Source organism: Papio anubis, chromosome 1 (assembly GCF_008728515.1).
Source record: "Papio anubis isolate 15944 chromosome 1, Panubis1.0, whole genome shotgun sequence".
Taxonomy (NCBI): Eukaryota; Metazoa; Chordata; class Mammalia; order Primates; family Cercopithecidae; genus Papio; species Papio anubis.
The window spans coordinates 194,284,780-194,305,389 of NC_044976.1; the positions used below are offsets into that span (position 1 = coordinate 194,284,780).

At 47.3% G+C, this 20,610-nt stretch overlaps 1 protein-coding gene across 4 annotated transcripts; it reads right to left on the minus strand.

The window, feature by feature from the left end:
* Window positions 1-1,417: 1,417 nt before the first annotated feature.
* POGK (pogo transposable element derived with KRAB domain) lies at window positions 1,418-16,285 on the minus strand. Of its 4 annotated transcripts, none has more exons than XM_009192958.4 (6): window positions 16,256-16,285; window positions 14,946-15,079; window positions 9,169-9,295; window positions 8,312-8,410; window positions 5,497-6,982; window positions 1,418-3,310 (listed from the first exon to the last, which is right to left on the minus strand). In XM_009192958.4, exons 2-5 carry the CDS (start codon window positions 15,075-15,077, stop codon window positions 5,511-5,513), a joined length of 1,830 nt encoding a protein of 609 aa, XP_009191222.1. In that variant the 5' UTR covers window positions 15,078-15,079; window positions 16,256-16,285; the 3' UTR covers window positions 1,418-3,310; window positions 5,497-5,510. The 4 variants fall into 4 exon arrangements, with proteins under 4 accessions (XP_009191222.1, XP_009191228.1, XP_031514816.1 ...); XM_009192964.4 differs by lacking the exon at window positions 16,256-16,285 and adding an exon at window positions 15,520-16,045; XM_031658956.1 differs by lacking the exon at window positions 16,256-16,285 and having other exon boundaries at window positions 1,421-3,310; window positions 5,497-6,125; window positions 6,180-6,982; window positions 14,946-16,046.
* Between the last annotated feature and the right edge of the window lie 4,325 nt (window positions 16,286-20,610).

A 20,610-nucleotide genomic window follows, 5' to 3' on the forward strand; every position in this document is an offset into this window, starting at 1 on the left:
ATAGTTTTGGTTTGGACTACTTATATACCTGGGGCTTAATGCTGCCTAGGGAGTATGTGTGAAATTTCATAGTTCCATAGATGGAGAGGCAGCCAGGAGCCTTGACCATGTCCTGCTGTCCATTGCAATGTCAGGTTCCATAGGCTGTATGGCTGTATGTACAGCACAGAGGAAACTGCAAACAGGAAAACTTCCCACTACTCTCTATGACCTGGCCTGAATTCCTAGTCACCTACCCACCTGGCGGGACCATGGAATGCTGGAGGACTCCCTTTGCCTCATGTATTTCAGGTCTACACTCTACTATCTGCTCTTCATGCCAGTTTTCCTGTGAAATCATTTTCTAAAGAGGGAGATGGGGTAAAGTGCAGGGCAGGAAGGTAGAAACAGTAATACTTAGCATTTTCACAAGAGCCTCTTGAAACATCTGAACTCTGTCCACCAAAGGCTGGTTCCATCTGTAACACTATTGCCAGCTTTGGGGACTCTGAGTGCAATCTCTTCTCTAATTAGGTTAAGAAACAAAAGCTTATTATTAAGCATCATGTAGAAAAGTAATTAACAAGGAAAAAGCTGTTAGAAACCATGTAATTTCAGACTTAGAATAAAACTTTTTTCCTGCAGGAATTTATCACTGTGCAAAACCAGGTGTGATGAGGCTGGCTGTACTTTACCAGGCAGGTGGGAGGACTCGCGTAGCATGTTCTTTTGTTGTTGTTCTGAGTTAAAAACCTTTTAGGTTCAGAGGTACAAGTGTGCAGGTTTGTTATTTAGCACGTTCTTATCATCTTTATCACCCACTTCTCTGATCAACCAGGGACAGAGTTACTCAAACACTTTTCCTTTCCATTGCCTGAAGTGATGACCACAGGTAAATGCCAGTGTCCTACCATGCCTTTGACTCATCCCAAAATGCCTCTGGGAGGAAGAGTATGGAAGCTTAGTCTAGGGGTCAGACTTGGAGAGTGGCTCAGCATTTAATGCTGATGGGTTAAAAAGGAAAAATAACACTGCCAGATTATTCCTGGAGAATCGAGTACCACTTTATGGGCACTGTAAATTGTCAGGACTAATTTTACTAAAAGTGCATAATTAAGACCTATGGGTTCATCATACTTTCATTTAAAATTCAGATCCCTTTATGGGATTTCTTTCATGTGATTTTGGTAATGTACCATTGCTGAGAGCATACAAAACATGACTGAGAAAAAAAGCTATGCCAAACTTGCCCCACTGCATATTCTTCTCTGTGTCTTCACAGATACCAGTATTAATTATACTGCATCTCATGAACACTTTTTGATTCAAAGATGTAATATATTGGTACCAAATTGGATGGAGAATAAGGTGCAGCCAACAGCTTGAATGTAACTTTTCACAATGCTAATAGGTAAAGAAATAAAACCACCATAGCCTGTTGTCTTTATTATCAAAGTTTATTGTTGGGGTCAGTTCCTATCTACTAGGGAGTACAACTATGTCTCAATATGTGCTATAGTAATTCTAGGGTAACAGCCATTCTGCAAAATAGTTGTACTGGGGCTCTGTTAGGCATAGATCATAATTAAGTCAGTGGAAGAATGAGCCCAGAGAAACCCTGGCAGCAGAGCCGTTACTCTAGGAAAGTTCCAGTGCTATGCAACCTGTAAAGCATCATCGCGCAGCCGATGATGAGACTCACGGAGGTGTTGGTGGAGTGAAACAGGAGTTGAACCCATTTTCCACTCTTCTCGGCAGGGTAATGGTGGCTCCAAGGAAGGAACCCAAAATTAGGTCTTGTAAAATCTTTTAAGCTCCCAAAGCAAGAGAAATAAGACATAAAGAAGAAAGAGCCAGTAACTAGGACAGATGAAAAATTAGGTGGAATTGGAGGGAATGGAAACTTCTGGAATGCAAAGTAGCTGGGTTTAGATGCCATTTGAGATGACCAAGAATACAGTACAGGTAAAAGCAAATGGGGAAACAATTCAAATATTGACAGTTGTTCAGATACTAGAGGTTAAGTAAAATTTCCCCCCTTAGGGGAAAACTGGTTTAAAAGGATCAGAAAGGTGAATCACTAATAGGAAAATGAGTACCTGAGTAGAAATAGGTGTTTCAAGATGCCAAGAACAGTTTAATATACAGGTGAGCTGAGTCTACAGGAAGGAAAAGTGGTTATGGCAGCCTGTTTCCAGATTTGATCATTGGAATGACATTTCTAGCAATGGCTTTGTCTGTGAAGTCCTGGCATATTTTTTGTAGCACAGATCGCTTTAAAGGAATGTTTTTGTAACACTCAAACTTATGTGGGAATGCAAATTACTATAGTGTAAAAATTCAATGACCTCCCACCTATTCCTGCAGGGCAGGAGAGCAGAAGTCTTAAAACAACTGTGGCTAAAAGCCCAAGCCCTCCCACTGCCCCTGTGATAAAAATATTAAAGAAATTAACAAAACAAGCATCAAATGAGTCAATGGGCCTTGTACCATGTAGACAGCAGATAATTTATAGTGACTTCTTCTGCAGGCAGCCTGAGAAACAAGAGCTTGCATACGAAATCCTGCCCTATCATTAAATATAATAATGAAAAAAACAGGGCCACTAAATGAGACCCTAAAAAAAGTCTAGCTGCCAATCAGGTTGGGAAGATAAATAAAACAGCATAGTTTATTTTAACCTATATCTTCCAGACTAACCTAATTTGTCTATAGAAAAGCCATCTGCTGGCACCAGGCCAGTATGTCTTAATTTTCTTGTTATCCTAAATATCTCATTTTTCCAAAAGAGGAAATGTGTAAGTAGCAGGTGTATGTAAGTGACACATTTCTACAAAGCCTTCTCTGTAGTCTTGACCTGTGTGGGGACAGGGTCTACTTTTGGAAGCATTTTCAAAGGCAGAATAAAACTTTACTTGAGGTTTTCTCCATAGAAGGACACCAGAGTTGTGCCCATATGATGAGTCCCCTGTTGGTGTTGAACAAATTGTCTTTTCTCCAGGAAATAACCTTTGTTCGTTCATATTTACAGGTTTCTTTTGATGGACAGATGGAGTAATCTCCAAAACAAGAAATGGGGCAGAAGCAGTTTCTTTTCTGAGCATGTCTCTGATGAAATGATAGGTCCTAGACTTTTCTGATACCTTTTATGGTGTGGGGAGAGGCTGGTCTGTGTCCTGGGATGGATGTATAGGCTGCTGTCTGAATCCGGGCTGTTCAGAGCCCCGTGGCCTTTTCCTGATGTTCCCTGTGCATCCAGCGCATCCACACTTTCAGGAATAATCTTCTTGAGGATTTTCCTCTCCAGCTGTTTCAATCAGAGTTCCATTTGCTGGAAAACAGAGAGAACCTAAATGAATTAACCCTTGGCTTTTTGGTATAACTTTTAACAGACATAATAATTCCACCAGTCAGATTTCCAAATGGATGACAAGAGGCAGTTTTATGCCAACTTGGTCTCCCAAATCTCTATTCACTGTGGATCTGTCTATTCCCATCACTTCCTCAGCAGCTGCAGAGAGAATGGTGGCAGTCTAGAAGAGCAAAAGCGCATGACCAATATTAGAGGCCAACATTCATAAATGCAACTCAGCATAGCTTTTTCTCCTTTCCTCTTCTGGAAGTGTTTAATCATGTCCCTGAGGTGGTAAGGAGCTTAGGAAATTAAAAGTGCACAAAAATGTTATCTAACAAGGAGAGGGAAAAGCGAAAGGTAAATGAGGAAAAGATGGAAACTCAGTGTAATTCAGTTTGAAGTCCAACGCAGGCAAGATAAGGGTCAGCAGAAAAGGGAGGCAGGATTCATGGGGTTTCTCAAAACATGGAGGACACAAGGGGGAAAAAAAGCAATTTTGATGATTTTGAATGTAATAGTAAGAACTTATCCTTGCTCTATTATAATTCCAGGGATCCCAGAATTACAGTGGGATTCAGCAATATGAGTACAATTTAATTTGGGGACAAGGAAGGAGACGTAAGTCACTCTTTGAAACACATACAGACTTATATAGCTGAAGTGGGTAAAAGAAGGCTCCCATTAGCATTTCATTTGGAGAAAAAAGCAAGGAAGATGGAAACACCTAATTAAAAGAAAAAGAATGTGTGAAGATGGCTGATGGTTTCAGGTCCTCTGTGAAAGAGGTGGCTTCTTCCTTCATATAAAACACTGTCTAGAGGATCAAATTAATTTATAATTAGGGAGATAAGAACAAAGAGGTAAATGAATTGTTTGTTCTTTGTGGGTGTCCCCCCTGCTGTACATGCTCATCCTTCTCCTTTCTGGAGGTGTAGGTGGGTAGGGTCATTTCACTATTCTCTCAGGCCTCCATTCCTACTTTCCTTTGAAAGCCGCTCTTCTTGTGTACTCAACCCAGAAAATTCCAGGCCTATTGTCTTCAGCCCTCAAACTTTACTCACTTAGAGTCCTAGATATGCACCCTGTTTTCTTTTTTTGGTGTAAAGATTCAGTTTAAAAATACCTTCCTTCAGACATCTGCTGACTACAGGAAATTATTGTAATAGCCCATGTGAAGGTCATAATGAGACTAAGATGTTTTTTTTTTTTAAAAAAAACAAAAACCCTGAATTCCCTAGGGAAAAGCAAGCAGACGCTATTACTCTTATTCGTTGGTGGCATACTGTGTAGACAGCTCCAGGACTGAGACCTGAGGCCCAGAGGACACTGTACTGAAGGCACACTTAATGGTCTCCCTATGTCATGGTCCTACAGGCCAGCAAAAGTGAGTACAACTGTCCCAGCATGTCAGTTACACAGTTACACATACTGGCCCTAAATGTTCAGCATAATTTAAAAGGGAAAGAAAAAAGTTGGCTTTTCAGACAAAATGTTGTGTGAACTGAACAATGCCAGACTATGCTTCTTTGGGCTCAAATAATTTCAACTTTACAGCTCTCAGATGTTCTGGCAGCTTGTTCTTTGTTCATTTCACCTATTATACAAGTGTTTCTGGGTCCAGGCCACAGAGCAAAATAGAAACAAAGTAAATCAAACAATAAATGTTCCATATAAAGGAGAAAATGCTAACGGTCTGTTATCTATACCAGCAGTCCCCAACTTTTTTTGGCACCAGGGACTGGTTTCATGGAAGACAATTTTTACATGGACCCAGGGCGTGCGGGATGGGGGGCAGCAGGATGGTTTTGGGATGAAACTGTTCTGCCTCACAACATCAGGCATTAGATTCTCATAAGGAGCATGCAAACTAGATCCCTTGCATGCGCAGTTCACAAGAGGGTTCGTGCTCCTATGAGAATCTAATGCCGCTGTTGATGTGAAAGAAGGTGGAGCTCAGGTGGTAATGCCGCTCACCTCCTGCTGTTCAGCCCAGTTCCTGACAGGCCATGGACTGGTATGGTCTGTGGCCTGGGAGCTGGAGACCCCTGATCTATACTACTGCACTGTAGGCTCTAAGTGAACTTAAAAACAGAAAAATAGCGGAAAGAGAGAAGGGCATGTCAATCAGCAAAGGCACTGAGTATCTACTCCTGAGTGGTTACCTTTCCCTTTCCCTTCAGTTGCCCTCAGCCATGCTTTCGGTGTCACATTCTTTTGGTGGTTCTCCTCCTCCTGGCAACTCACTCTCGATTTCCCACAGGACGTCGTCTTCCTCCTCCAAGTTGCTGGAGATATGGCACTTCTTGAACCCTTGGACGATGGACTCACTTGAGATGCTATTCCACGCGACCATGACCCACTCCAGAAAGAGGCCCAGGGGCGGCTTCTTAGCATTCCCGGTTGGGCTCAGAGCCAGGTTCCCAGCCAGAAGCCAGTTGGAGTACTGGGCCCGCACGCTGTCATTCAGTGGCTTGTAGACCACGACGTCCAGCACCTGAAGCTGTGAGGTCAGACCCCCTGGGATGATCACCATGTCAGTGTTCATGCTTTCCATGGAGTTCTTCACGGAATCTGTGGCATGGCCCCGGAAGCCATTCAAGATCAGCATCCCTCGCTGCTTGGGCACCGCTCCTGTCCTCCGTCTCCACACCACTTCCAACCAGTCCTGCATCAAGTCTTCAGTCATCCACCCATACCGGTGGCAGCGGATTTCCATCCCACTGGGAAACTTCCCCGGGGGGATATACGTTCCCCTCAAAATGATGTATGGAGGTAACTTCCTCCCATCAGCCAAGACACCAAGCATTGCTGTGATTTTCAGTTTTTCCCTGCCTGGTGTCTTGACCAAGACAGGCTTTTCGCCCTGGTTATCAACAGTTACCCGTGATGGCACCTCTAAACAAATGGGCGTCTCATCTGCATTCCCCATCTGAGCTACCTCATAGTCATGCGCCCTGCGCAGAGCCAGGACACTGCGTTGGTAAGTGACGAGTTTCTCAGTCAGGTCTTCCGGCAGGTGCTGGGGCACGGGCACTTTATGCCTCAGAGATAGGTCATACCTTCTCATCATTCTTCGACACCAACCTAAGCTTGCCTTGAACCCTTTCTCTGGAATGTTCATTTCCTGGGCGATTTCGAGAGCTTTCAGCTGCATCGCCTCGCGGGTGATGGGGTCCCCTTTGGCCTGCATGTATCTGACATATTCGGCCACACGCTGGTCCACCAGAGCAAACCTCCCGTTCTTGGGGCCTCGGAATGCTCGCCGCATGGCGTGGGCGTTTTGAAGCTGTGGCTTCACTTTGCGCCAGTCTCGAACGTTTTTTTCCAATACTCCAAACTGCTTGGCAGCCTGGCAGTTGTTGGTACTCTCGGCATATTCCACCACCATCAGCTTGAACCCTGCGTCGTAACTGCGCCGCATGCCCCGGCTGAACTGAAACTTCCCAGCTAGGTCGTCAGCCGAGAGGTCATACCCTGGGAAGCCCATGGCCATGTAGAAGGGGTACCCCTCACTCCACTCGGGCAGCTCTGTGATATCCCGAGGCAGACGGAGGCCAAAGCTGTCAAAGTGCTGAGGCTGAGGAAACTGGGAGGTAGCATTCATTGGGTGTGGCCAGTCTGGAGGCTTTACGTCAGATTCTTCATTTTCTGGGAGACAAATAGTGAGGGGCAAAAATAATGCCAGTAAGTAAAATGGCTTATACCCTGATTTTTGGGGGTTGAAATGCTAAGAATACCTTACTCTGAGATTCACCAAAAGTAGTAACTTTAATAACAGGTAACATTGCCTAAGTCCTTATCCATATGACAATTTATATGGACTACCCACACCTAGTTCTCTTCGTAACTCTAAGTATCACTGTTCCTTCTTTGCAGATGAAGAAGGGGAGGCTACAGAGGTTACATAATACACCAAGGGAGCCAAGCCAGAAAGTGGCAGAGCTGGGAATTGAACAGAGGCACCAAGCTTGGACCAAATAATTTGGGGGCCATGTTTGCGTCAAAATACTTTTTATGTGAATGAGAAGCCAAATGTAAACCATATTACCATATAATATTACAGAGATGCATCATGGCCTGATTCATATCCCTTTAGAACCAAGAAAACCTATAGCAAAAACCACACTTAGCAAAGTTAAGCTTATAAGGCAGAAAATTAGTTCTTGCACATTAACAGTGGAACCGGGTTTCACTTTATATTTAGGAGGTGGTCACAGAAGTTGAGTATGACTTGGGGAAATTACCCTATCTCACCCAAACTAAAATGCCATCAGTTGTAGGATGCATCATTATGTGCCATTAAGAAAGAAAACACTACTAATTAAGCTACGATGTGCCACTGATTTTAAGAGGCATTCTCAATTTCAGAGACAGTAAAGCAATGGGGGAAAAACATGTCTCAGAGTCAGTGAAATATGGCATTTTAAACTCTTCTGGAGAAAAGACAAAACTATTTTGGCAGTCTGGAAGCAATGCTATATCTATTCAACTGCGGCCTCAATAACCATTTTTCTTGACAAAGGACTAGGTACTTCTTAGATACATTTGCTCAAATGTATACTATGACTGCTAATGCTTTTTCTATCCAGTATGAAATGGACAGGAAGCCAGGTAACTCAGGAAGCGTGCTTCCTCTCACTCTTCTTAGTTTGCAGAGGCACATGGTACACTACTGAGGTAGCCCTGTTCGGCTAGAAGGTGCACTGGACCAAACGCTGCACAAGCCTTATTTTGCTTCATCCACATAGAAGGTCATACATCGAGTCTTGTTACTCAGAGCTGATAGAGGAAGAATGGAAGCTCTGAGGTAAAAGCAGCTGCCTAAAGTCACACATTTAGCACTGCAAAGAGGGAGATTTCAAAACCCCAAAGCCCATAATCCTTCTACCTCTTAAATACCCCGTGGAATGTACACTGAAAATCCCACTTCACAATGTTCCCAGCTGGATGGACGCTGAACTGCTTTACTTGTAGTACCTGCAGAGGTGCCTCCGTGGAGCTGCCACTCGTCAGAATTCTGAGACTCCTCCTCCCCTTCCAACCGGGTGATCATGTCTGGCTTAGGGAATGGGAATTCTGTTTATAGGAGATAAAATAGGTAACAGCTGTGTATTACTGTCCTGGAGCACTACCAAAATAAGTACTTTAAAATACTTAAGAGCCACTCTCCCCTTCTTTGTGAAAAACAAGGGGAAAAAGGCTCAGGGATACTTAAAGAAAAAAGATAATGGAAAATAGGTCTGTCCAAGGGAATGGGTAGATCTCTCCTAATGAGGGATGGTATTGGCACCAATAATAAAAGAACTGCACTTAGCAGGCAAGAGGGTGAATGCAGCTGCTGATCCAATTAACATTTTGGTACCTGTATGAGCAAACTGGGAAATCTCTTCAAATGGTTACACTCTGCTGATAAGATGTGTGATATCAAGTTGGGGCGGGGGCTGGGGAGAGGAGCAAACAGTCTTTGGGAGGATATGTCCCCAGACTTCTGAGGCTGGCAGGGTAACATCAATGCCTGCCTTCTCTTGTAAGGAACAGTGGGGCACAGGCCCAGATCTATGGTGACATTTCTAAGGTTATATAGTTTTTTTCCCTTAAATGTGAATGCCTGGGTTGAATGGGGGCAGTTCTGAGGCAGCACGGGTTGCTGAGTAGGATGGCACAATATTTATATTCTGCCCAAATCAAAAATTGGAAATTAAATGGGCACAGACATTGAGGAGGCAGAGTCTAAGTTCAGGAGAGAGGGATGTTGGATATAGCAGAGAAGAGAGGCATGGAAACAATTCTCTGGGCTCAGAGCTTCCAGGAGACCAAGGAAAACAAAGCTTTACCCAGGGACAGGACAGTCTCATAATTCATCCTCATGACTTCCCGGTAGAGGGCCTTTTGTTGCTCCGTCAAAACTTCCCACTCCTCGTCGGAAAAATATATGGCCACCTCATCAAATAGGGCCGGTACCTAGAAGAGTGAACAGCCCTTTCACACTGACGAACAGGCACAAGCAGACAGACTTTCAGAGCGCACAGGACCTTACAGACAGCCTGGGACAGCCCGTCCTCTCACAGGTCAGGCGAGGGACCCTGACGCAGGGGAAAATGGACTGTCCACATTCATACGGCTGCTGGAGGCCAGCGAGGGCAAGAGCACAGTCCTTCTGTGCACACCACCGCAGCTGCCACCCCCCGTTCAGGTAAGGTAAGCAGCACCCTGAGAACAAAACTCCCGACCATGATCACTGGCTGGGGGATACCGGGACATTGTACCCTCCTGCGCTGTGGTGAGAGCTGCTCACGGCTCACCTCTGACCCAAGACTTAAGCCACCCACACCCAGACAAAGTGTCCCACCAACACACTCACCCCCAATTCCCTCCCACCCCAGAAAAAGACCCTCGGCCCTGGGCGGGGTGAGTTGGGTTTGTGAATCTGAATAGGATCACTGCCCTCCATGGGATCTTTGTGGGTTTCCAGGGCACTGCATTTCCAAGGGTACTAACCAAAGTGTTAGACTTGGGACCCAAAGCTGCCCAGAGTACAGCCACTGAGAGAAGGGGCCCTACTTGGCCTTTCCGATCCACAAGAGCATGAAGAGTAAGAAAGAAGGGCTAATTAGAGCTTAATATATGTAATGAGATGCCAGAGCAAACTCATTCACTTTGATCCTAGACCAGGTAGGCAGAAAGCCCAAAAGACTCCATCCCTCCCCTGTTCCTCTGCTTCCTGGCCCCAGTAACAGGGGGCTCCTCAGTAGCCCAAGGCATCCAAGCCACCCAAACCACCCTCCTCTTTTTAACTGTATTTCTTATTTCAGTCATTAAAAATCCTACTCCAAAGCTCATCCTATTTAGTGGTAAGAAGGCACTGGACAGCTTGTTTCAGTCTGGTTATTTTGTATTCTTGCCTTCGAAGCTATTTCCCAAAGCTGTATCTTGGGTCTGGGTGATTATGATATTGTTTTTCCTCAGTTTAGAAAATTAGTGTCCATACACTATACAGCCTGTGGCCACTTCAGGGCTCAGGCCATCAGTCACATTGGCCTTTCCTCCCTGACCCAAGGAAGCCCCCTTGTTCTCTCCCCACCTTCCACAGCACCTCACACATAGGAAGCACGTACTAGGAAAGGGCCTGTAACTGCTTCATTTATTCCCCGCAACGGGCCTGTGGTGGAGCAGATATGCCTATTTTTTTTTTTTTTTTTGAGATGGAGTCTTGCTCTGTTGCCCAGGCTGGAGTGCAGTGGCACGATCTTGGCTCATTGCAACCTCTGCCTCCCGAGTTCAAGCCATTCTCCTGCCTCAGCCTCCCTAGTAGCTGGGATTACAGGCGCACGCCGCCATGCGTGCCCCTGTAATCATTTTTGTATTTTTAGTAGAGATGGGGTTGCACCATGTTGGCCAGGCTGGTCTCAAACTCCCGACCTCAGGTGATTCACCCACCTCGGCCTCCCAAAGTGCTGGGATTACAGGCGTGAGCCACCGTGCCCCTACTTAATCAAGGAGAATATGGGCTTAGAGAGGTCTCATTTCCAGGCTAATGTCATCGCCAATAAATGGTGGGGTTGCGGCTTGGACCCAGCACTGCGTGACCCCAAGGATCCAGCAATACTGAGCACAGCTGCCTCCCTGATGACTAACGCTCAACTCTCCCCAGCTCTGTGCTCCGCTTGTACTCAGCTGTGTGCAGTTCCCTGAACAACCATTCCCCGATGCCCCCTACACCTTGGCCCATATTCTCCCCTGGCCTTGGAGGGCCTCCCCTTTCTTGGTCTGGCGGACACCCGCCCATCTTCCAGGACTCGGCCCCAAATCCCTGCTCCCCAGGAAGCCCGCTCTGCGCCATGCTGTGAGCACACCCAAACATCCCTGTGATGCCCTGGGCTCCACACTCCCGGGGCACTCATCACACTGCAGAACTCTTTCGGTTGGTTTGTCTGCTCCCTCCGTTAGAATCTGAGCCGTTGAAGGCAGGACCTGTACTTACTCCTTTTTGCCTCCCTAAGCCCAGGACACTTCCTGTAGCTAGTAGACACTGAAAAATGTGTTTTTGAATATACAATCTAGGCAAATCTTCTCTGGATTTCCCTTCTCTTGTTCCACTTGGAACTGTTTCAGAGAATCATTACATTTTATCTGTCACAAAACCGAGCCTACTCTTTGGAGTAAGAATGGACAAAAATCTCTTAAGTGGGAAATACAAGGAGGTAAGACGGATTTGTCTCCAGGCTTTCCTCAGACTTCCTTGCCCTGGAAAGCCAGTCAGCCCAGGAATTTTCCACCCCACTCCTTTCCCACTTCCCAGGCTTTTAAAGAACTGTCTCTTTGGCCTTTTTTTCTCCCTGGGAAGTTCCAGATCTAGGCCATACCTATTTATAGTCCCTTTCCCTTTGCTGATAAAATGGGAACAGGACTGGCTATGCCTGTCATTTCAGAGGGGCCATCAATACTCTTAGGGGGGTAACATATTCTAGGCCTGGTAGAAACATCAGGTACCAGGAGCCCTGAAGCTGCAGGAAGAAAGCTGGGGGCTGGTGCAGGATTCATCTCCTCCTATTGATGACTGAGCCACGGAGGATCTTCAAACAAGCCCACATTATGCTCCAGAGGCACAGTGCAGTGGCTTAGAAATTCTCCTCACAGCAAGCCTCTGTGAGAATGGAGTGATCCTTCAGCCAGGCCCTGCTGCGCAGGCCTCCCCTCGCTCCACAGAGGCCTTTTATCTGGCTGAACACAGCAGAAGGTAAACAGGGCCGGCCCTGGGCAAAACTGAGAAGTCAGGCAGTCTGTGTACCACCTCTAGACACCCCTTCTTGGCCTTGCAGGTAGGGACCCTCAATCCCTGCCCTCCTCCCTTTCCTCAGAAGATCAAGGGCTCCCTGGACAAGTGTTCTTCCTCTAGCTTGTGTGCACTGCCTTGCTCTGCTAAGGAAGCTGGCATTCCAACGCTATCTCAAAGGGTAAATGTTGTAAAGTGCTTACACCTTGCACAGCCTCACTAAAGCCTTGCAGCCACCCAGCAAAGATGCAGGGATCTCAGGGGAGTGAGTTTGTACTGATCCACTGATGGAGTGCCTGCTATGTGCCAAGCACTGTATAGGACACTCAATCACATAAATATATTCTCTCACTGAATCCTCTGAACTAGGGACATGGGGATCACTACCTCACTTTTACGTTACCCATAAAACAACAGAGTGTTTAAGTAACTTGTTCAAGGTTACAGAGCTAGAAAGTCTGATGCCAAAGCTTTGCTTTCTTAGCAGGCCACACAGGCCTTAGCATGGTGGCTGTAGAGAGCCTGAGGCCTCCCTTAGAAAGATGGGCTAAGGCCTCATTCCACAGAGCTAAGGAGAAAGCTCAAACTCACCAGCGTAGCACTCCATGTCCTCCTGGCTGGCTCTGGCCCCTGGCCTGGCCTCGCCTCCTATGCCTGATCCCCTTCCTCTCCCTGCCATGAGTTTCAGGTTCCAGCTGCAGGAGCTGCTCCTAACTAACTGCACACAAGCTCCTCTCCCCAGTGCTTTTGCCTGTGCTGTCCTCTTGCCTGGAGTGTAACCCCCTTCCCTTTACCTTGGCTGATTCCATCATGACTAAGACTCAGTTCAAAGTACATTTTTTATTTTTCCTACTTAAAATTGTATTTCTATTTCAAGTCTATGGAATTTTATCCTAATATATTATCATAGTTCTTATGCTTGAAAAGCTTTCACTGGTCACCCTAACATAATTCTCTATAACCAAAATACGTATTTTTAAAACAGACTCTTTTCTTCTACTTTAATGCCCTAGAGCAGGGTTTCTCAACCTCAGCACGATGACGTTTTGGGCCAGTTACTTCTTTATTTTGTGTGTGTGTATGTGTGTGGGTGGCAGGTGGGGGGGGCATCCTGTGCACTGTAGATGTCTAGCAGCACCCCTTCTACCCACTAGGTGCCAGGAGGATCTCCCAGTCCCCAGTGCACCCCTATCAAGTCAGACAACGAAAAGTGTTTCCAGATATTGCCAAATATCCAGGGGTGGGGAAAGGGGGTAGTGTTTCCAGATGTTGCCAAATGTCCAGGGGTACGGGCAAAATTGCTCACTGCTCAAGATTAGGCCTTGTCCAGGAAGCCCTGGAGTTCTCAGCCTGAATGAGGCATGCCCCCTCTTGGCTCCTGATGCATCCTTACAGCCTTCCACCACTGCACTCTGCAGACTGTGCTTACTATTACTTATGTCTACTTCCCTGTCTTGCTCACAAGACTGGAAATTACATCAGGAAAAAAGACACTCTTTACGCCCAACACTGTGCTTGGTAACTGTGGATGGATGGCTGATTGCCTGGAGGCCACAAATGCCCAATCCCCAGCACCACCAGCTGCTGGAGTCCCTCCTCCAGCCCCTCTGGTTACTTCCTTCTTTCCCCACCCAAGCATGGTTGGTCTTCATCTTGCTCATTCCTCACTGTCCCAACACATTCACTTTTATTGCACCTGTTCTCCAAGGCTCTCCATTTAGATGTTCTGGGTTGACCAATTGAGCCTCAAAGCCCTGAGTTTCGACTGCCTTGAGGTCGTGTTCCAGGCTACATGGACCTGACGCCTGCTTGGATCAGAATTGGGAAGAGGGATGTGTTGGGCAAAGAACACTGATGAGACAAAGGCAGCGCAGCGTCCACAGCTAGACTGGCAAACTGAGAGCCTGTGCTTGCACTTTTTTTTTTAAAAAAATTAAGGTATAGCATACATATGGTAAAATGTATTACTTTTAAGGGTGCAGCTCAGAAGACCTGTTTTGAAGAACAAATGTCAGTGTTCATGTGTATCCTTAGGGCAAGGCAAATAATCTTTCTGCATCCCAGTTCCCTCATGTGGTAGGGAACAATTTAGAAGTACCATGCTCGTACGGATAGGGGCTCTTCATGGAAGCAAGGGATATTATGTATACTGACAATGTTTATACACAACAGAAAATAAGCAGAGAAAAGGAATGTCAATTTGTTGCTTATTTAAAATGTTTACTATTCATGCCTAATTACCACGAAGTCCAGTAACTACTGTGAATAATTATCTGTAACTATAAATATCTACTGCATTTGCATTTGTATAAACTGACCTCTATCATACTATCCTGTGTGTATACCCTGAATCTCTGTATTCCCTGCTGCCCACCATTTCTATCCAGGTCAGCTGGACAGGCAGCTCTCCTGTGTGAACTGTGGTAAGAGGTGCTCACACAGAATCAACTAGCCTAACCTCTCATGTCAACCCAATGACTCGAGTCTTATTTAAAATGGTTCCAAACCAGCAGTAAGTCAACCAACATTTACTTGGTGCCTACAATGTGCCTGGCATCAAACACAGTGCAGGAAAAGTGGGTGAACGAGAGAGACAGGTCTTGGCTTCTAGGACTTCCAATCGAACGATGACAAGCTACATGGCTGAGGGACTGTTTCCATAACCACCTCCTCCATTCTCTGCACTGCCTTTTAAAGCCACAGAGCTGTTTTCTCAGGAATGCAAACACACCGGGCTGGGCTATTTTTACTTCCCACGTCTGAGGAGGAGACTTAAAGCAAGCTGGGCTCTCAGGCCTGCTTCTGCTGGCTGTGTGGACTCCACACCTTCTTACTTACCCATCCGCCCTCAGAGCAGATTCGTACTTTCTGCATGTCTGCCGGGCCGTCCTCCAGTTCCCGGCTCCGAATCTCTTCTTCCTCTTCCTCTTCTTTCAGGGTCAAATTGAGAGGGTACGCTGTGGACTCCATCTCTGCAAGCAAGATTCAGGTTCAGAAAAACCAGGTGTCACTGTGACCTCCCCAAAGCCTATGACGGGGGACGCTGAGCCACATACAAACCTCTTTAGCCCCAAGCACTGTTCCCTCTGGAGGGAAGTAAGGAAACAGAGTCGGCCAGGAAGCTACAGGGTGACATGTTTAATTGTGATAAGAGAGGCTATGGGTAGATAACGCATCTGGCTGCCTTCAAATATTTAAAAAGCTATCTGGGGAAGAGAACCCAGACTGGTTTGTAGAGACCAGAGGGCAGAACTGAGGCTGGCCAGTGGGTAAATATTCCTGGAAAAGGTTTTAAGCAGTGAGAAAGGCAATACTTTCTCGCAGCCAGTGCCACCCAAACAGGAATCAGAGGCAGGGGAAGGGTGCTGATTTCCTATCAGTGAAGGTGTCTGAACACAGATTGGACACTTACTCAACTGGAATGGGTGCTAGAAGCCATGGGCGGAGCGGTTGGCTCAGTAGGCCCATCGCCTGGATTTTCCAAATTCAAAGGTTCTGTCCACCAGCTGGTTCAGAAAATAGGGTCATTCTACCTTAAGGGACTTTGCAAACCCAGGAGTCAGTGAAACATATTGAGGGGTATGCCTGGATACCCAAAAAGATGCAGAAATCGGCTGTGGCCCACCCCGACAGGGAAATGACCCATTGCCTCTGGGCTGCAAATTCCCTATTCGCTGACTCTTGGCCAGTACAAAGGGCCGCGCTCCTGCCCTCTATGGGCGCGGGCAATTCCTAGGTGTGGAGTGCGGGTGCATCTTCAGGGCTGCATCGGGGGACCTCCAAAGAAAAGATCCCTCCGGAGTTCAAAGTCGGTTCCTTCGATATTTCCAAAAAAGATGGGCGAACGCGGCATGGATGGGTCCAGGCTTCAGATGCCTGCAGCTGGGACCCGAACTTGGCCGCGGTCTCCCGGCCGGCTCCGGGGCAGAGGTGGGAGGGGCCGCCGCCCCGCGCTAAGGTGCCGCAACCAGAGCCGCCGCCCGCCCTGCCCCGCCTGCACCACCGCCGCCGCGCCCCCGGGCGCGTTCGGATTTCTCCAGCCATCTTGCCCCATTTCCCTTTCTCCGCGGCCCCGCGCCGGGAGCGCTTCCGCCGCCCCCTCCGCTCGGCCCGCCTCCCCGCCGGGCCCCCTCCCGGCCCCAGCGCACCTGCCGGGCGGCGAGAGCCGGCGCCGCCCGCCTCCTGCCCTCCCAGCAGCCCTGCTCCCACCTCTGCCGGGGTGGCTCCGCAGCCTGCCCGGGACCCGGGAGGGGCCAGGTTTGCCGCCTCCCCGGGCCCGCGCGCACTCACCGTCGGGCCCAGCGGCCAGGGCGCGGGTGTGGGCCGTCGCGAGGGCTCCGGCCCGGCTGTCACAGCGCCATCCTTTCCGCTTCTCCGTCCTCCCGTGCGCGCGGCCCCTCGGGAGGGAGCGGGGAGGACACGTGCAGGAGGGAGGGTCCGGCCCGGAGCTGAGGGTGTTGGGAGGCGAGGGGAGGAGCGCGGCTGATGTCAGCAGGCCTCGGCGGCGCCGGGGGACGGCGTCCGCGCGAGCTCCGGGGCCCTCCTCTCGGCGCGGCTTCCGGCCGGTTCGCGCGCCGCCCGGGCAGTCCCTCGCGGGCCTGGGCAGCCGTGCCCTTGGCCTTCTCCTGCCCCACCAGCTGCAGGCCGCTTTCAGTGCTGCGTGTGACCTCGGCGTGGACGAGGCAGGAAGAGCCCGGATTGATTTTAACTGAGCGTAGCGTGGGCGCACAGTTCCATGTGCTCATTTGCAGTCACCAGCGGGTTGCACTTGCTTGGACGAGCTCTCCAGGCGCTCTCGCCGTGTTTCAGGGAATGAAAGACTAGACTGGCAAGAGAGTGTAGGGGCATGAGGCGGGGTCTTTGAGGAAGAATATTCGTATTCTGGCAGCAGGCTTCTGTCCAGAACTTCGTCATATACATGGAGAAGGAACTTCCTGATTTTTGTAGCTGTTGGTTGAATCCCAAGCATGTAATCCCTTGGACGAAGTAGGTGTATAGAAGGACCTTTCTTCTCCAAAACGTCCAAAGGAGTTGTTTACTCTCAGCCCTGTGGACAATACAACAAAAGTGACCCAAGAAGCCCTGAAGCCCTTTTCATTCCAGAAAATGATTCTGGGTTTGGGTTTTTGTTGAGAACTTGAAGAAAAAATTATTCTGACTCTTGTTAAAACAGTAAGGAAGACTTTATACAGGGTTATTGCTGTAGGTGTAAAGATGATCACACTAGGGAGAGATGAAGTCTGACACGGAATGCTGGGGATGTATAGCCAAGGAGCAGAATGAAGGGGTCAGTAGATGGAAAATTACTGAGACGAGACATCAAGCGCCTAGAGGGTTTCTTGCTGAAGGCAGGCTAGGGCGATCAGATATCAAGGGTGGGGGAAGGAGAAATTTGATCAGATATCCATGGTGATCAGATATCAAGGGTGGTGATTTCTCTCTAACCTGACATAGCAGGATTCTTGCTAAAATAGAGCTGGGCAGGCCACAGGTTCGGCGCGGGGCGGGGCGGGGGGGGGGCGGGGGGGTTGGGGGAGGCGGTGAGTGGTCAGGGGACCAGGGTGGAGGCCTGCTGAAGAAGAGGGCTTAAGCCTGATAAAACTTTGGTAAAGAAAAGAGTCCGTCAAACTCTTTAGATTGTCCCTGAGACCTGAGTATCTGTTGGAAAAGACCTGTCTTTCCAAGTTTTCATGACCACTACTACTTATATGTGAGTTTTACTTCTCTCTGTCATGGGAGAGGTCACTGTGCACTGTGCTTTTAATACATAAAATGTAGCACATGACATACACATCTTTGAAGTGCAATCACGGCTGACAACCCAAGACCATAGAAGATCTAATCTGTGGGTGGAAAAGATCGTTCAAATATTGGGAGGGAGGCTAGAATTTATTTTTTTGTTTTAATGAACAAATATTTTTGTGTATAAAGTAAGCGCGGTATTTGTAGAACAGGAGTGACATCTTAGTTTGAATTGATTGGCACTGCCCTCTTAATTTTTCTGGGGAAATGGCAGATTCAAATAGAAATTGAGGAGGGCATTTGGAAGCTTGGTAAAAGGGTACTAGGATTCGCTTGCCACCCCATACTCCTTTAGTGAAAAGAAATTAATACAGTTATGAGATAGCCACACACACACACACACACACACACACACACACACACACACACACACCCTACTATGTTAGAGTTTTAGTCTTTGAGAGCCCTAATGTTCTCATGGGCTTGGATTAGGTGTCCCCAAGAAGAAACTAACAGTGACCCACCCGAATTCTTGACTTTGAACCCACAGTCCTATGATCTAAATTACTGTCAGAGGATCCATCTTTTTATGGGTCTGTAATTGCTAACAAGACTTACCCTAGGAGCAAGGTGCTGGCTTAGGCACAATACACTGCAGACTCATGTTTAAGTGGTTTTCTAAGTCATTGTGCTTCTTTCTGCTGGTGTTTCATCTGCAAAAAGAGAGTTGAACCATGCATTGTCCTAACATTCTCTCAGCTCTATTATTGTTCCCATTGTCCATAAGACTTTATCTGAGTCTGAATGGGGAGTGATTGAAGCCAGTCTTTGAGACAGTGCATTACTCTGGTAATTCAGTAGGATGGGTTTCTCTTAGTTGGTGGCTAATATCAGCTGAACATTCATTTAATCAACATAATAGTTCTTTAATGATGCTGTTGGTCTGACCTCATCCTTCCTCCTATTGAATTATTATAGTACACAAACCATAGGAGTTCCAAAGAGCCTCAAATTTTACAAAATACTCATTTCTAACTGTAGTGTTCCCTGGTGAATACGCATTTCTGTTTTCCTTCAGCAGAGGCCCCATGGCCAGGTCAACATAGCTACTGGCCCACATACCTCTATTCCTTGGGAACTGCTGTAGATTGAATTAATAGTCTTGGTACTTTGTGTCCCTGTGGTAGTGTTATAAGCCACACCTTTGCCGTGGTGTCATGTGCAGAATGTACTTCAGTGCCCCTTCACTTGGCCTGCTTCTATGGTGAGTTTCAGCCAATGGAATGTGGGGTGAAGTGACTGTGTGCGAGTCCTGAGTAGAGGTCCTAAGAGGCCTCAGAAGTTTCTCCTTGCACCTCTGGGAGCTTTTGATCTCTGCTATGACAAAAGCATGCTTAAGTAGTCACTGACCCTCCAACTTGGGCATTAGAAGGAGGCATGTGTTACAGAGCTATCCTTGCTAACATGAATACCAGTGACCATTAGAAGAGATTAGTGTTGTTTTAAGCTACTGAGTTCTGGGGTGCCTTCTTATAGAGCAATTTTGAGGGTGTAGCTTATTGAGATGATGACAAGAGGCAACCTTGGCCTTAGGGCTCCAAACCTTGGCCCTCAAGGAGTTGCTCTGAAGCAGGAGAAGGAGAATTGACCATTTTGTGGTAGATATCCTCAGGTATGCGGACAAGGGGATCCTAGATGGGGAGGAAAGGAGGAGAGAACCAAATGGGGAAGGAGCATCACTGCTGACTGTATCTTTCTCTTCCCTGGGATTCTGGCACTTCAGAGAAAGAGCAAGATAGGAACCCTAGCCCTAGAAATTACCCCATAACAAGTCAGGCATGCCGGCTTGTATCTGTAATCCCAGCTGCTCAGGAGGCTGTAGGAAGATTGCTTGAGGCCAGAAGTTCAAAACCAGCCTGAGCAACATAGTGAGACCCTATCATTTTTCAAAAATATTACCCAATAAAGCCAGAAGTTATTCCCGGTACATCCTGATAAAATGGTAAGGAAAATCCTGCTCTGGGGAGTTCCTTGGAAGGACTTAGAAGTTCTTGGAGAGGAGGTGTGTTGTTAGAACACCTCAGAGAGTTAAGGAACACTCAGTGGTTTCTCTAGAAGGGGAAGGGAATCAAAACACTTAGGGTCATACTATTATAGCTACTGTAATAAACAGACCCCAAATGCATAAAGGCACAAACACAACAGAAGTGTGATTTCCACTGATGTCATAGTCCAGCGTGTTTCTGTCCACAGGTGACTCCTGATGCCGTGATTTAGGATCCGTGTTCCTTCCGTCTTTTGGCTTTGCCACCATCTCGGGCCTGTGGTTTTCTCCATCTGCCAGAGTGAAGGGGAGAGAAAATGAAAAAGGTACACCCTTTTCTTGCCCCTACAGTAAAGCTTGTCTCTTTTATCACATTCCATTGGTTGGGATCAGTTACATGGTCACACCTGTATGAGAAAAGGCTGGAAAATGTGTGTGTATCTCTATATAGAAGGGGAGTGTATCTCTATATAGAAGAAGAAGAAAGAAGAAGAAGAAGGGAATTGGCTTATATGATTATGGAGGCTGAGTCTCACAGTGTGCTGTCTGCAATTTGGAGAGGCAGGAAAGCTGGTGTTATAATTCAACCTGAGTCTGAAGGCCTGAGAACCAGGAGCTCCACTGTCTGAGAGCAAGAGAAGATGGACACCCAGCCCAATAAAACCTTTTTGTTCTATTCAGGCCCTTAGTGGATTGGGTGATGCCTGCCTGTATTGG